The sequence below is a fragment of the Equus quagga genome, chromosome 15 (genome assembly GCF_021613505.1).
Source record: "Equus quagga isolate Etosha38 chromosome 15, UCLA_HA_Equagga_1.0, whole genome shotgun sequence".
NCBI classification, from domain to species: domain Eukaryota; kingdom Metazoa; phylum Chordata; class Mammalia; order Perissodactyla; family Equidae; genus Equus; species Equus quagga.
The window spans coordinates 70216209-70233795 of record NC_060281.1 but is presented as its reverse complement, the minus strand read 5'-3'; the positions used below and the strand labels follow the sequence as shown (position 1 = coordinate 70233795).

The following is a 17587-nucleotide window of genomic DNA, read 5'->3' as shown; positions in this document are numbered from 1 at the left end:
CATATCTCCAGGTCAGGGGAAGATTAGGATTAAACCTAACTTCAAGGTACTTAAAAATCCTCAAGAAAAGCTTTCTTTTCATCACTTTCAATAAAGACACACGTTTAAGTGCTAAAAGAACGATTAGAGGTGTTTTTTTATTAGTAAGACAATACATTTTACCTTTTCAAATCAGAAATCTGAGTATGAGCATCAAGCAATTTGTTCTCAGTTGTATTTAATGTATCCTACAAAAATAAAGGAAAAAATTCAGATAACTGAAGTATTCAAACGTATTCCTTTTATTTTAAAACGCATAACACAGTACTAACCTAAGGCTATACCAGAGAGCTACAAAGAAAATTAGGCAGACACTTGGGAAGTATGGCATCAACCACACAGCCAATACCCATAATTCAAGGGAAAAAATGAGAGCAAAACACCGGTTTATACAACAGCCGTGTGCAGGTCCCCTGGTAACAGGCATAGCCTCTTACACTTTGCTTGGTTAGAAACAATCTAGGGTTAAAATGGACACATTTTAACCACAAACGACTAAAACCTCAGTAAATGGCAAAACAAGTATCTGTGATGATGAGATCTCAGACATAAAGACTGGCTCCTGACCCCCCAGAATCTTGGCTGCCTAGCTGTGCAGGCCTCTTCACTGACCTCGGATAATCGCAATCCTGCGTTTCACACAACAGAAATACGACCACACTTACAGCATTATTGCAGGGTTTCAATGAGTACATATAGGTAGTTCCCAAACAAAGTTTTAATTAAGAATTCAAACATAATCAATAAACTCAACCCCATGAAAAGCTAATGCTGTGAAAAACAAAGCTTTCTATTTAAACAGTATTAATTATTTGCATCTATATGGTATCTTATACTCTTCTAAAAATTTCATCTCAAAAGCAAGAGACATTCAATAAGTATTTGTTAAATTAATGAATCCAACAAACTTGTGAGTTAAACATGTGACAACAAGAGTAATGACTCAGAGAGCATGAGCGAGTGCTCTGGGTCAAACAGCGAGATGGGGACGGAGGAGGGAGACGGGTCAGCTCTGATTTCCAGTCTAAGGCTTTTGCCCCTACATGAAGGTCAGAAGATGAACAATCAACATTACCTTCACTCTTTCGTGTTCTTTTCCAAGGGACTCATACTCTCCTAAAAGCTACAAGGATAAACAAAGAATTGCACCACAAAATTAAACATTATAACAGCAACTCGGGGATAGTCTACAAAATAACTGCCCATATCTTCAAAAATGCCAATGTCATGAGAGAAAAAGGTTAACATACAGTGCCAGATCAAAGGAGACTAAAGAGATGAGAGAAGTGACTACAGGCATGACCCTGGGTGGGGTCCCGGACAGGAAAACAGTCCCGTGACAGCACAATTTGGATATGGACCACATTACGATTGGATTTCTTTATTTTGACAACTGCTCTGTGGCCACGTTTGAGAAGGCCCTTGTTCTTAGGAAACACATCCCCAAAGTGCAGGGGGGAAGGGGCACGATGTCTCCAATGGTTCAAGAGAAGAAAAAAAATATATATATATTCATGTGTAAACATATAGATATGGCGGGATGATAAATACGACAAAATGCTAACAACTGTGATCCTAGGCAAAAGGAATATGACAGTTCTTGCAAGTTTTCTGTAAGTTTGAATTTATTTCAAAATAAAAAGTAAAACAAAAATAATGTAGTGTCAATACCCTTAAGTGAGCAGTTTTTTAAAAGATTTAAACTTACTTGCACTGTTCTCTTTTGAATTGCTGTGTACTACTTTTTGCTAAGCTAGTTCCAGAGTAAAGGTACAAGCTAAGTCTAATATAATCAGGTAATTTATTTAAAAATATGTACATGAGACTTCCGGTTAAAGAGGACAGATTCTTCACAGAATTCTCTCTGTGCCCTGAGAGCCCACTAAAGTAACAATGAAGCAATTAAAGAGAAAACAAAAGTGGGAACAGCAACAGGGAGAGATTGCAATGAAGACTAGCTGGGCAGGGGAGGCTACACCCTCCAGGGCCTGAATAAAGGACGCTCAGGGCAAGAAGGCTGATCTCTTCACACCCTGGAGAGGCTCAGACTTGCATCGCAGGTTCCGAAGTGGAGACGGCTGAAGCACAGGGCTGCCCACCAGGCAGAAAGTCCTTAAGCAGAGCGGTGGGAGCCCAGGGCTTCCCCGACCCCACGCAGCAGTGGACAGTTCAGCCAGGCAACAGACACCGGAGACATGAATGGGAGAAAAACACAACTTTGGAAACCCAAGTAACAGAGGCGGGGAGGCAAAGGGATAAAGAGAAAATGACTGAGGACAAGTTTTCAAAAATACCAACCTCATTCTCCCTCCCTCACTGCCCCAGAGCCTGGTTGATGGGTCCCAGACCAGACACTGGAAAACTGAACAACCTCAGGAAAAAGACCTCCACATATTCACATCTGGAGGTTCCTAGGCAAATGGCTGGTGCATACTCTACAGTTGCCCATAAATGAAGGCTACCAGGAAACAAGTCCCATCTGTGCAGAGACTCCAAATAGCTTTTTGCCACCCCACTCTCAAATGAGAGCCTATAAAAGCAGCAACATTGAAAAAAACGTTCACTATGAAATACACTTCAAGTCAAAATGAAAGGTTAACTTAGAAGAAATAATGAATCCAAACTAAAGAAAGGATTGAAAGAAGCTGTTATTAATATCTTCAGAGAAATAACAACATTATATGCATAAAACAAGAACAGAAAGCTATGCAGGGACTGGTCTCATGGCATGGTTCAGTGCACTCCACTTCAGCGGCCTGGGTTCACAGGTTTGGATTCCAGGAACAGACCTACACCATTCATCAGCCAAACTGTGGCGGCGTCCCACATACAAAAAAAGAGGAAGATTGGCACAGATGTTAGCTCATGGGGAATCTTCCTGAGCAAAACGAAAAAAAAAGCTATGAAAAACTAAATCAGAGAACAAGAAAAAGCTCTTAGAAGCTTAGAGAGAGGACATAAATTTGATACTGAGACCAGAAAATAAAGAATAAAGAGGCGATGATGCAAACTAAAGCATGAAAAAGTCTTAGAGAATCAACCCATGTAATGCAACATCTACTGGTAAAAGTTCCAGAAAGAGAGAACAGAGAAAAGAGAAGTAGGAAATTAATTGAGAAATTAGCAAGTTTTACAGAACTGAAAGACATTAATTTCAAGACTGGAAGAACCTGCGTCCCAAATGATGAACAAAAAAGAGCCAGTCCATCAAGGCACACTGTCACAGAATTCAGAGCACTGAGGACAAAAAGGAGGTGTTGACAGACTTCCAGGAGGAGCTCTGAACTCATTCAAAAGGAATGAGAAACACAACTACTAAACGCAATGTCTGATCCTTGGCTGGCTTCCAGACCAAAAAGCACAAACCTAAACACCTATAAAGGACATTATTTAGATAAGTGGGGAAATTTGAATACAGACTGCATACTAGATACTAGTATTATATCAATGTTAAATTCCCAAGTATGATAATTGGGCTGAGATGATGCAAGAGAAGGTAGTGTCCTTGTTCTTGGGAGCTACCTGTGGAAGAATTTAGGGATATAACCTCACAATGCCTGCAATTTACTCCCAAAGAGTTCGGCAAGAGGAAACTGTTTGTACACCACAAAGACAAAAAGCGAATGTGTAAAACTCACACTTGGGGAATCTAGGTAAGGAATAGACACAAGTTGTCACTGCACCATTCTTACGCTTCTTCTGCAGCCTTCAAGCTTTTAAAACAAAAAGATGGAGGAAAAACAAAAGCCATGGGACGGAGGTGGGGGCAGAAGGAAGAGAAGTGATCCTCAGGTATCTCACGGGCAACAGAAAACAACAGGACAAAGTCTTCAAAATTCTGATGGAAAGAAAACAGAGAGCCAGAATTCTATACTCAGCCCAGTGACATGTGAAGGAACTAAATCTTCATCCACAATAATTATGGACAGGTTAAAAATTCAAGAAACAATATAAGCACCTTATTTAGAAATACAGAGATAAATACTAGAATATGGTGCCTAAGAGGAAAAAGCTAACATAGGATGTAAAAAAAAAAAAAGCATAATACTGGGGCCAGCCCTGCGGCCTAGTGGTTAAGTTCGGCGTGCTCCACTTTGGCGGCTCTGGTTCGGTTCCTGGGAGCAGACCTACACCACTCTTTGGCTGCCATGCTGTGGCAGCAACCTACGTACAAAACAGAGAAAGAGTGGCACAGATGTTAGCTTAGGGTGAACCTTCCTCAAGCAAAAAAAAAAAAGAGGAAGATTGGCACCTATGTTAGCTCAGGGCAAATCTTCCTCAGCAAAAAAAAAAAGTGTACTACTTTGGTGAGAGACTTCTTTTTTAAAGATTTAAAGCAACAGAGATATAAACCATGTTCACATTTATGTATGGCAAGATTCAATATTTTAAGTCTCAGTTGTCCTGAATTCCATCTACAAATTCAGTACAATTCCAACCAAAAGCAGAGTTTTTCATGAAATGCGTTAAGCTGATGGTAATATTTATATGAAATAAAATAGGGGCTGGCCCAGTGCTGCAGCGGTTAAGTTCACACATGCCACTTCGGCAGTCCCGAGTCTCATGTCAATTTAATTCCTAGACCAGCTAGAGGGACCTAGAGGGCAGAGGGACAGTTCTTCCTCCCCCACAGTGTGGTTTCAACTCAGGGACAAATAAACAGATCAGCAGAGCAGACCAGAGAGCGCCAAAACACACTCATACAGGAAAGAAACGTAATATACAACAGAGGTGGCATTAAAGGTCAGTAAGGAAAGGATAATCTATTTAAAAAGGGTGCTTCAACAACTGTTAATCATTTGGAAAAAAATCAAGTTCAATTCCTCAAGTTCAATACCATAGATGAGAGAGAATTTCGGGCAGATTAAAGGCCTAAATATATAAAGCAAAGCTTTACAATTTTAGAAGGCAATATACAGGAAAATAATTTTCTGATCTTTGGGTAGAAAAAGATTTTGTAAATAAGACATAAAGGAGGCCCAAACCATAAATTAAAAGACTGTATTTTGGACACTGAAATACAAAACCTGTACCCCATAACAGACACTACAGATAGTGAAAAGCCAGCCACAAGCCAGGAGAAGAAAACTGCAATTCACACAGCCATTCCACATGGATCAAACCGAAAGAGGTCTGACAATAGCAAGCACTGGGAACAATCTAGAAAAATAAGAATTCTCATACATCGCTGGTAAGAAAGTAACTGGTGCAGCCACTTCAGCGAGCAAGTGAGCAGCATTCTGAGGAAGACGGCCGTGCCCACAGCCTACGTGCCAGTCGTGCCCTCACACGCGCACAGTCTCACGGCAGACTATGTCCCCAAAACGGCCACAGCAATACTTCAGCTCACACAGGCTCTTCCAGAATCTTGCTGCGGTGGTATCTACTTCCTCTTCCCTTGAACCTGGGCAGGAATTTGGGGCTATTTAAGAAACAGAATGTGACAGAAGTGATGCTGTATGACTTCCAGGGCTAGGTCATAAAAGGCAACGTGGCTATCATGAGCCGGCCGGATGGCACAGTGGTTAAGTGCGCACGTTCTGTTTCGGCAGCCCAGGGTTCGCCAGTTCGGATCCTGGCTGCAGACATGGCACCGCTTGGCAAAGCCATGCTGTGGTAGGCGTCCCACATATAAAGTAGAGGAAGATGGGCACGGATGTTAGCTCAGGGCCAGTCTTCCTCAGCAAAAAGAGGAGGATTGGCAGTGGATGTTAGCTCAGGGCTAATCTTCCTCAAAAAAAAGGCAACGTGGCTATCAGGACACTCTTTCAGGACACTTGTCCTTGGTACTCAGCCATCACATTGCACAGAGGCCCACATCAGCCCACAAGGAGAAGACTGGCAGCCTTAGTCTACAGGCATCATCAACAACCAGCTCCCAGCCTTTGAGTTTCCAGCTGAGGTCCTAGATATGGCAGAGCAGACAAGCTGCCCCTGCTGTGCCCGGGCCAGAGTCCTGGACCCCTGAGTCCATGAGCAGAATATGTCCAGTTTGGGGTTGTTTTATAGCTCTGGTAACAGGAACAATACCCTAGAGGTACTTGTAAATGTTCACGAGGAGAAATGTATAGGAATGTTCATGGTAGAACTGCTCATAACAGCAATAAAGAGAAACTGGCAATAAGAAAATGGATAAATAAACTGTGGAAGTTTCACACAACAGAATACTACACAGGGATGAAAACAAATGAACTAGTGCTACAGGTATCTGCTTGGATAAATCTTACAAATAAAAAAAGATTGCAAAATAGTAAACACAGTATGATAACATTTATACAGTTTTAAGATATGCCAAACAAACCACATTGATTAAGCAGACATACACATGTAATAATACTAAGACATGGGAATGGCATTCACACTATGCAGATCAGTTACTCCTACAAAGGCAGAGGTGATCAGAAAAGGGCACAGAGGAACTTCAATGTATCTGTAGTATTTTAATTCTTAGGATGGGTGGTGGAGTCCATGTGTACTTCTTGTGTTATTCTTCATACCAGAAATATTTCAAATATAAATGTTTAAATAAAAATGAATAAAAGCTACATGTATCAACATGGTAAAACCCAGAAACAATGTTGAGAGAAACAAACAGGCTGCAGCAGGATATATGCAGTGCAATACAATTCATATATGGTTTAAGAACATATAAAACATTACTATACATATGTTCACAGACACATGCATATGTAGTAAAAGTAAAAAGCAATGCACGGGGGTAACTAAGAGCACATTTAGCGTAGACAGCACCTCTAGGGTGTGGAAGAAAGGAAAAGAAGAGAGTGTTTCAACTCTATCTACAGATGGCTAGTATATGGGTATTCAATGTATTACTCTCTAGTCCTCTCTGTATGCTTGAAATATTTGACATGATGAATGCAAAGAAAGTGAGTGTTACCACTGGCAACATTAATATAATTTCAGGTGAAAACAGCATTCTAGCTATTCTCTGCTGCTCCACTGCTACTCGAATACAATTGTGGTGGGTTTTTGAATAAACAAAAACGACGACATTCCAGTAGCAATGAATATACCTAGATCTCGGTTTCTAAATACCATTTTCCACTTAAAGGAACCAGGGCTCCTTGAAAAAAATGAACCGATTTAGGGCTGGGGCTGGAAAAGTTCAAGATGAACCTGGAACATCTTGCTGTGCCAAGAAGTTTCGACTGGCTCAAAGAATGATAGGCAGGTCGAAAGGACACAGAAGCCAGCTTGACACATATCCCGTTGGGCAAAACCAGAACAATGCAAGCATCCAAATAATAACCATAGTAAAAAAGAACTATAACTCACTGAATAAAATAAGAATCCATGAGCCCACACTGATATGAATAAAGAAAGCAGAAAGGAGAGTGCCTTCTTTCAGTAAAAAGTAGAAGGAACAACAGAATTGGAAAAAGCACCATTTGGCACCCATCACAGTAATTACTTGTTTCAGGCAAGATTCCTCAGTGGATGCTAAAGCTAGTGGGTAAAAGTTTACTGAGAAAAAGGTGATTTACAGAGTCTTAAATTATCCTCTCATAAGTTACTCATTAATTAAAAGGCAGGGGCCATAACCTTCCAGTGGAGACACCTGGGAATCACCACCTTGCCCAAGTGATGGAAGTTAATACCACCAAGTCAACACGTGCCTCCTAATCAGGTGTGCTAAGAAGGGCTCAGCTCACTTCTGGGGAATTCCTGTGCATTCTAACAACTGGAATCTAACTGTGAAGAAACACAAACCCAAAATGAGGAACAGTGCTGTCCAGCACAACTTTCTACAAGGATGGGAGAAATCTCTATCGGCACTGCCCTAAAAACAGTAGCCACTAGCCACACGTGACTACTGGGCACTTGAAATGCGGTGAGTACAACTGAGGAACTGAATTTTAAATTTTATTTAATTGTAGTCAATGTAAATTGAAAGTCACATGTGGCTAGTGGCTACCATATTAAAAGCACAGTTCTATAAGGTAATTATTCTATCATCTTCAAAGAGTTTTAAGGTTATAAAAGACAAAGAAAAAGAAAAACTGAGAACTATTCCAGATTAAAGGACATTAAAAAGATGTGACAACTCGATGCAACATATAGTCCTGGTTTGGGTCCTGGACAAGGGGAAAACAAAGTCTTTTCTTTTGGTATAAAGAACATTAGTAGTATAATTTGCAAAAGTTATATAAATTAAATAAGACTACTATATTTATGTTAATTTCCTAATTTTGATCTGGTTATATAAAAGACTGCCTTTGAAGTAGTTAAAGGTTCATTAGACAAAGCACATATTGTAAAATGCTAACATTCAGGAACTAAGTGAGGGATATATATAAATTCTTTATACAATTTTACTACTTTCTGTAAGTCTGATATTATGTGAAAGTAAAAAATACAAGAAGTTTTAAAAACCAGGAGTTCATGTATTCACATGCACTAAAATGAGACCATTAATACATATGAATAAGAACAGTAATAAAGCCATGTAAAGTTCTAATTAAATACGGCATAATGAACAGAGTGTTTATATCCACTCCCTCCTGAAACTTTACTATAATAACCGTGAAGGAATAAAAAACATATAGTGCTTGTTGAAATGATATGCTAAAAATGGTACTGTACTTCTGTGATTTTCCTAATAACCCAAAGCCCCAGTCTAATCGTGAGAAAAACATCAGAAAAATTCCAAGGGACATCCTACAAAATATCTCATGAGCACCCCTCAAAACTGTCAAGGTCATCAAAAAGAAGTCTGAGAAACTGTCCCAGCCCAGAGGAGCCTAGGGAGACAGGACAACTAAACGTAGAAAGTCCTGGAACAGAAAAAAGAACATGAGGGAAAAATGAAGGAAATCTGAATAAACTATGGAGTTTAACTAATAATAACGTATCAATATTGGTCCATTAATTGTGTCAAATATACCATACTAATATAAGATGTTAATAAGAGGGGAAACAGTGCAGGGTATGTGGGAACATTACTATCGTCTCAATTTTTCTGTAAATCTAAAACTGTTGTAAAAAAAAAAGTATTTTTTAAAAAGTAAAGTATGACTGCATACTACGGAAGTTTCCAGGTAGGGAAAGTTTCCAAAGTTGTCTCCCAGGCATTCTTCTTCTCAGGAGATGTACTCTAGCAAAACAAAGAGTTAAATCGAAAAAGAAGACATAGGATCCACGGAAAACGATAGATCCAAAACAGGAAAGAAGCAAGGACAATTTCCAGGATGACAGCGAAGGAGAGTCCTAGATCATCTGTGTGTCAGACCTCAAGAGCCAGCAATTCAGACTGAAGCAAGGGTATTGGGGTGGGGGCTGGGGACAGTGAGTGCTAGGCATATAGAAAAGTAAGCAGATAAAAAAACAAGGCAATTGTGAATTCTAGGAAAAATAAAAGTCATAAGAGAAAGGAAATCACTGTACAGTAATCACTGTATACCACAGCTTAGCTCTAAACAATATTTACAGACAATATACTGAATATTGATTGAACTATAAATGATAATGTATCATATTTCAAATGTAAGACACCACTGACTAGAAATCATACCATTATTTTATGTTATTTTCTAGAGAAAAAAATGTTGCCCATTAAAATACGACACTATGGTGTAAAGATGCATTCCAACTTCAGAGTTGTTACAAGGTAAAAGAATAAGCTTCTTAGAATCAATTTAATCTATTAATCACATCGGAAGGAGAGGGAGAAATCTTTGTATCGGGAACAAATGCAGAAAGAAAGCTAAACTGTGATCTTGCACAGAAGGAAGTTAATAGATAATGTCTGATATTGAAAAGAGGGGGAAAAAAGGAAAGAGCAACATAAATTTGCTATTTAGAAATATGGAGGAAAATGCTAGAAGGAATAGCTAAAGAGCTGAAAGTAACGGCCTCTATGATAGTGGACTCCAAGGTAGGGAGAGGTGGCAAAGATTGCTGTTTTTCATTTGAGATTTGACTATTTAAACCATTTACATGTATTACTTTCATGTAAAGAAATTCTAAAAACCAAAGCAACAAGAATCAAATCTAAAGCTATAAGGAAGTAAATTTCAACACCTGAAATACTGTGATTTTTTTATATACCATGACAGAGGATATTAAGAAAACCTGAAACCTAATCCAGTTTCAATGTTATATGAATCCAAATTTTAAGGGAAATTAAATCAAAGTGAAAAAAGTTCAATCAAACCTGTTCTAAATCCGGTTCATTTTACCCTGCCAGACACAGATGTTAATCTGAGATAGCTCAAAAGTTGACCTGCTGGAGACAGACAGGCGTGGGAGCGACAGCAGTTCTGAAAGCTCTGACTTCCTGCTTCAAGATAAGACCCAACTGACTCCATCAGAAGGGTACATATTTGCAGCTACAGCAAAGGTATGTAACACAGAAATAAATATGGAAAAAGTCAGCACAGCTTGGAAGAGTACAATATCTAAAATCACTTTTAGCCAATCAAGTCATTAAGTTATCATTAAATGTCGCTTACATCTTGAACCATTCTGTTTTCTCGTTGCAGTCTAGCTTCCTTGTCATCTGAGAGTTTGTAAGCGTTCTCAAAGGCCTCTTCTAAATCCTGCAGTCTCGATTTTAGTCGCATGATGGTGTTATCTTTTTCTTTATTACTTGTTCTCATTTCCTCAATTCGTTCCTGCAAAATTTTGGAGGCACTGCTGGCTGTATTGAAGCGTTCTCTGAACTCATTCTACAAAACAAAGACAAGGATAATAAATTGTTTCTAATAAAAAGAAATAGAAGTCTCAAAAGCAACTAATAAACTGTGGGTATTAAAATATAAAGAAAAGTAATAAAACAAAACTTACAAACGGAAATCAACACATTTAAACATTTTGTTAACCCTGGGATGGAGACTAGAAAGGATTGCTTTACTAGAATGTTAGCTCCATGAGATTATCATCAAGTAGAGACAGAAATCATTGTCTGAGGCATTATGATTCTAGGACTCATCTGTAGATCACTATAATGAGGAAAAAATAACCATGGCTATTAGGGAAACGGTTCTGAAAGTATAGCTGGAATTTGTCACTGCACATTAATATTTATGGGGAAAAAAGCATTTCTTACCCTATTCTCTCACTTACTATGAAAATAAAAAATTCAAAATGCATCTGATATATTAATATTCACTTAACAATCATTTCTTGAATATCCACTAGGTGCCTGGCACTACGGTGCTAGAAATATAAGATTAACAAGAAACATAAGTCCCTGACTTCATAAAGTTTATAGTTTAGGAGGAGACAAAGATTAAAAAGACATCAAAGACAAAAACACAGTGTATAGAACATAACTGGCATTGTGCACCAAAACACTGTTTTCAAGGTTACATGCAGAAGAACAAACTTGGTCATCACATGAAAAAAAAATTTATTTAAGATTAAAAGTTTATGCATTCCTAGTTATATATCCAAGAAAACTGAAAACATATCCACACAAAATCTTGTATACAAATGTTCATAGCACTATTATTCCTAAGAGGCAAAGAGTAAAACCAACCCAAACATTCACCACCTGACGCACAGATAAACAAAACGTGGTCTAGCCATACAGTAAGATATGACTCGGCCACAAAAAGAATTATGTACTGATACAAGCTACAACATAGATAAACCTTGAAAACATTACGCTAAGTGAAACAGTCACATATTGCTTGATTCCATTTAGATCAAATGTCCAGAAGAGGCAAATCTATAGAAACAGAAAGTAGAATAGGTTGCCAGCGGCTGGGGAGAAGGGGTTGGTTGGGGGTGACGGCTAAGGGGTTCAGAGTTTCTTTTTGAGAAAAATGTTCTAAAATTTATCGTGGCGATGGTTGCACAAGTCTGTGAATACAGTAAAAAACAGTGAATTGTACACTTTAAAAGGGTGAGTTTTGGGCCAGCCCAGTGGTGCAGCAGTTAAGTGCGCACATTCCGCTTCAATGGCCGGGGGTTCGGGGGTTCGCCGGTTCGATCCCAGGTGCAGACATGGCACCGCTTGGCACGCCATACTGTGGTAGGCATCCCACATATAAAGTAGAAGATGGGCACAGATGTTAGCTCAGGGCCAGTCTTCCTCAGCAAAAAGAGGATGATCAGCAGCAGTTAGCTCAGGGCTAATCTTCCTCAAAAAAATAAAAATTTAAAAAATTTAAAAAAATGAAAGGGTGAGTTTTATGATATGCAAATTTTAAAGGGTAAAAGTTTATAGTGTCATATGAAGCCAAGAGCAATCAAAATATAAATGTACTTAAGACATTCTAAAGGAGACAACAAAAAACATAACCAATGTTTTTATAAAACTAGCCATTTGTAAAGTTCAATTAATAAAAAGGCTTAAATTTTTAACATTAAGTCAACAGAACAACAAAAAATAGGGTGCTTACTTACCACTTCTATTTCCAATAAGTTATTCTTATTTTCAAGTGTTCTCACACGACTAGTAGCTTCATTCAGAGCACTATCTAATTGGCCACATCTAAAAACCATAAATTGAAATGAAACAATTAGAAGATAAAATCCTTTCCCTTAAAAATATTATATAATCTAACTGATTCTCCAATATATAACATAAAACAAATTTTCCAAAGTTAGCTAAGACTCAGGATGCCATTTTAGTAAAATATATCCCAATGAACCTGATATTATAGCATCCAGAGGCAATAACGATATACAAAGGTCCCTAAGAAATACTAAGTGAAAAAAGCAAGATATGAACAGACATTGTACAACCATGTTCACAGCAGCATTATTCACAACAGCCAAAAGGTGGAAGCAACCCCAGTGTTCATCAAGGAACAAAGGGATAAACCAAATGCGATATATATACACACACAGATACAAAGACACAATGGATTATTCAGTCTTAAAAATGAGGGAAATCCCGACACATACTACAACACGGATAAACCTCAAGGACATTATGCTAAAAGAAATAAGCAGTCAAATACTGTATGATTCCACTTATACAAGGTACCCAGAGACATCAAATTAATAAAGACGGAAAGTAGAATGATGGTTGCCAGGGGCTGGGGGGAGAAGAGAATGCGGAGCTGTTGCTTAACGGGTACAGAGTGTCAGTGTTGCAGGAGGAAAAAGTTCTGGAGATGGATAGTGGTGATGGTTGCACAAAGTGAATGTACTTAATGCCAGTGAACTGTACAATTAAAAATGGTTCAAACAGTAAATTTTACTTAAATTTTACCACATTAAAAAACAAAATTTAGAGGCCGGCCCCGTGGCTGAATGGTTAAGTTCACGCACTCCGATTCGGCGGCCCAGGGTTCTGACGGTTCGAATCCTAGGGGTGGACATGGCACCACTCATCAGGCCATGCTGAGGCGCCGTCCCACATGTCACAACTAGAAGGACACACAACTAAAAATACAGAACTATGTACCGGGGGGCTTTGGGGAGAAAAAGGAAAAATAAAATCTTTTAAAAAACTAATAAAAAAGATTTTAATTTTAAAAAAGCAAGATATAAAAGACTGCATAAAATAGCTTGATCTTAGTTATGAAAAAATCTCTATACACATATATGCATTATGATTTCTAGAAGGAAGCAAAAAATGAAATTAAGTCTGGGATGTGAAAAGAGAGACTGGGGTACGGAGACTCCTTATATAGCCTTCTGTACTTTTTCAAATAAATGTATTATTCTTATAATGAAAGACTTTCTTTGTAAAGTTAATTATCATAGAACCTCAAAGTAACAAAATGTACTAAAGAATTTGGTTACCATTTTAACTCAGTGTTTAATGATGTATTGTGAATAAAAGCTACTATCTGTTTGGCACTGATTGCACATCCAGTCTATGTTAAGCACTTTGCATTCATCCTCACAATTCCATGAGTAAGGACTGTCACCATTCCCATTTTACAGATGAGAAAACAAAGGCAGAGAAGTTAAATTCCTCCTGAGTTTCTAAGCCAGGCCCTCTGGCTCCAGAGTTCATACTCCTAGCCACTATGCACTAATGCCTTGCAGAAATGAAGTACTAATAACTGTTCTTGAAAGAAAGATCACTAAATAGCCAAGTGTAGGTGTGTTAACTGTACTTTTCTGTGTTAATTACCACACTGATTCTGGTATGCCAGACATCTTGTCTGCTGAGTTGCAACTGTGTGACATAACAATCTGATATCACAGCTGGCCTACAATCTAAGTGTTAATGGCCCATTTGCAGTAGCAGTGGGATTCTCCAATTTGCAATTTTAAGTCTGAAAAAAAAGTGCTGCTGTGTACGCTGACAACATAATATTGGTTTTGGTCTTAGGTGAATCACTTCTCCAGTTCTAAATGATTGCAACTTGTCATTTTGTTTCTATTGTCATCTGTAACACAGTTTTATACTGTTTAAGCGAAGTTGAATCCTTTTGGGAGTAGTAGGAGAAAATAATGTATTGCTATTCACTTGCACGCTGTTGTTATATTTACTCCAGTACCCTACATTGCTGCTGTTATTGTTATAACACATCCACTTCCAGAAAACTCTGGGGGCCAGCCCAGTGGCGTAGTGGTTAAGTTTGCGTGCTCTACTTCAGTACCCCGGATTTTGCTGGTTTGGATCCTGGACGCATGCCTACACACTGCTCATCAAGCCATGCTGTGGCAGCATCCCACATACAAAATAGAGGAAGACTGGCACAGACGTTAGTTCAGGGACAACCTTCCTCAAGCAAAAAGAGGAAGATCAGAAACAGACGTTAGCTCAGGGATAATCTTCCTCACCAAAAAAACCCCACAAACAAACAAACAAAAAGAAAACTGACTTCCAATCTGCTCCACATACATTCTCTCACTGCTCCTTGTGCTCTAGCAGTTTCTAGATATGGAAATGCTTTAACTAGCTGTCATTTACTAGTGTCTTCTTTGGCACCCTGTCTTTACCCTAACAAGGTCCACCGATGGATTTTTTTCACACTTGTTTTACAACAGGAAGTACCTGTGGCCAGCTTTGTCGTCTTAAAAAAAAAAAAAAAGGAGGAACTTTCCCTAGCCTACTATCTACTCTTTCCCTTTGGTCATAGAAAGCCTAAGCCTGGCTTTTTTTTCTGGCCCTTTTCAAATCACTTCTCTCTACCATTGTGCCCCATCCCCACCAACAGCAGCAAACCGGAAGCTGTACAAACACTCAGGAATACGACAGCGTGTTAACTACCACAGCAAGCACAAACTAGTGTAACAGCTAGTTTCCCTAGAATTCTGCAAATTAAACTGTCAACTGGACCAGAAGATTTCAGTTCCTTCCTAACCTTTTTCAAGGGGCTTTGTCTTTTTTGCCCTAGAGAAGAATCCTTTGCTATCATCTAGACCTGAGCAATTTTCAGTGTGCTTAAGTCCCACTTAATTGAAAGTATGTTGCAAGTATGCTATTATTAACACTAGTTAAAGCATCAAATTGTGTAGATGATTCTCTCTCTCTAAAACAGGTGTAAAGCTATGCCTAATACAAGGTCATTCTCGATGTGGTAAATATACACAATGGAATACTACTCAGCCATAAGAAATGATGACATCCGGCCATTTGTGACAACATGGATGGACCTTGAGGGTATTATGCTAGTGAAATAAGTCAGAGGGAGAAAGTCAAATACCGTCTGATCTCACTCATAAGGAGAAGAGCCATCACAGAGACAGAGATTGGACTGGTGGTTACCAGAGAGGAAGGGGGGAGGGGGGAGGGTGAAAGGGGTCATTAGGCACATGTGTGTGGTGATAGACTGGTCTTTGAGTGGTGAACATGATGTAATCTACAAAGAAATCGAAATATAACAATGTACACCCAAAATTTATATAATGTTACAAACCAATGTTACTGCAATAAAAAATAAATAAAAGGGCTATTCTCCTCTGTGTTTCTATGGGTTTTTTGAACAGGATAATTGCTTCCACAGATTCATGAGTGTCTGAGATAAAGTCATTGAGTATCTGGGTATAAAAACGGGGTGAGGGGCCAGCCCAGTGGCACAGCGGTTAAGTTCGCACGTTCCACTTCTCAGCGGCCCAGGGTTCATCAGTTTGGATCCTGGGTGTGGACATGGCATGGCTCGGCAAAAGCCACGCTGTGGTAGGCGTCCCACATATAAAGTAGAGGAAGATGGGCATGGATGTTAGCTCAGGGCCAGTCTTCCTCAGCAAAAAGAGGAGGAATGGCAGTAGTTAGCTCAGGGCTAAGCTTCCTCAAAAAAAAATTTAATTAAAAAATAAAAAATAAATAAAAATGGGGTGAGAACTGCCCCAGGACGTTAGTCACAGACTTCTTATTAGAGAATCCATATGCTGTACTAATCCTTCCATAAATGACATTCCTCTCTGTATACAAAATCTGCTCAACTGTTTCAGTATTTTGCCCATATGAAACAAATGTCCTCATGTCAGTTATAAGTGTATTGTAAGAGGTTGGTTCGAATCTGTAAAAATAATTACTTAGGCAAACACTTTTCTGTCTTAAAATTTTCAAATCTGAAACGTTTTCAAAGTGCTTTATCATCACAACATATCACATTTGGGGAAAATAATCTATCCAAGTTGGAGAAACATTAACTTTACAGTTAAATTATAAGTTTTACCTGTCTATAAGAATTTGATTGGTTTTCTTCCAATCTTCAACTGCAGAAATTTCTTTTGCCTCCAGTTTCTGTTTCAAACTATTTATTTCTGATTCATAATAAGCTCGAAGATCTGCTATGTGTCGAGCATGCTTTTCCTTCAGGTTCTGCCTAATCCTGTTGGTGGGAGTAAAAAAAATTATTAGGAAAGCATCTCTTCACTCTCTATCCTGTAAAAGAAACCAAAAATATAGTCACTCATAAGCAAAAGTACAGTCTTTTTCCTTCTCACACCCACAGAAAATAATAAATTAATTCATAAGTTGACCACTAATAAAGTGAAGGAAAGAAAGCATGTATCATTTAATTTTTAGATGCTCTACCTTAAAAATGCTACATCTCTTTTTTTAAGATTATACATTACTAAAGTTCAATAAAAATCATTTTCATCATTTAAGCAGACATCATAGAAAATCTATTAACATTACAAGCCATTCACTGAAATACATACTTAGACAATATCACAGGATCTTCCAGGGAAGTCAATGAAATGCATTCTGGGACACTGTTGGCTGTACCTGGAAACTGGGACTGACCGACTGAGGCTGCAGTTACCATGACAGTGTTTTCTTCATCCACAGTGTTGACTGAGATGTCGTTACTAGTAATAGTATACACTGAAGGAAACGTGGAGCTGGTCCTACTTTCGTTCTGGAATGCATGATTTTTCCAAGGGTCCACTGGTGAAGTTTTTGTACTTGACAGATATTTTGGGAATCCAGATAACTGAGAAGCAATGTTACTTGCTTGTGAAAATGAGTCTATGTCAGAGTGACTAGACATACTAGGTTCTAGAACAGAGTCTGGTGAAAAGGATATTCTGTCATCAAGGGCATTCAAAAAGCCATGTGGTTGAATCCCAGAAATCTGCTGATTCGGCTTCATGTGTAACGTTGGATCTAAAGTCAGTACCTAGAAATCAGACAGACAACAGTGAGGCTTCACCCTCAGTA

General features: G+C 38.7%; 1 protein-coding gene across 7 annotated transcripts in view; it reads right to left on the bottom strand.

The window, feature by feature from the left end:
• Nucleotides 1-17587, bottom strand: part of MPHOSPH9 (M-phase phosphoprotein 9) — a 57744-nt gene that overhangs the window by 19483 nt on the left and 20674 nt on the right. For 6 of the 7 annotated variants that reach the window (XM_046641175.1, XM_046641168.1, XM_046641170.1 and 3 more), the window contains 6 exons: nt 17086-17546; nt 16596-16751; nt 12412-12499; nt 10512-10727; nt 1115-1162; nt 163-227 (listed from right to left, as the gene is read on the bottom strand). In XM_046641175.1, the coding sequence (XP_046497131.1) occupies nt 163-227; nt 1115-1162; nt 10512-10727; nt 12412-12499; nt 16596-16751; nt 17086-17546 (1034 nt within the window). The remainder of the gene's footprint in view (nt 1-162; nt 228-1114; nt 1163-10511; nt 10728-12411; nt 12500-16595; nt 16752-17085; nt 17547-17587) is intronic. The other variant, XM_046641169.1, reaches the window with a different exon arrangement.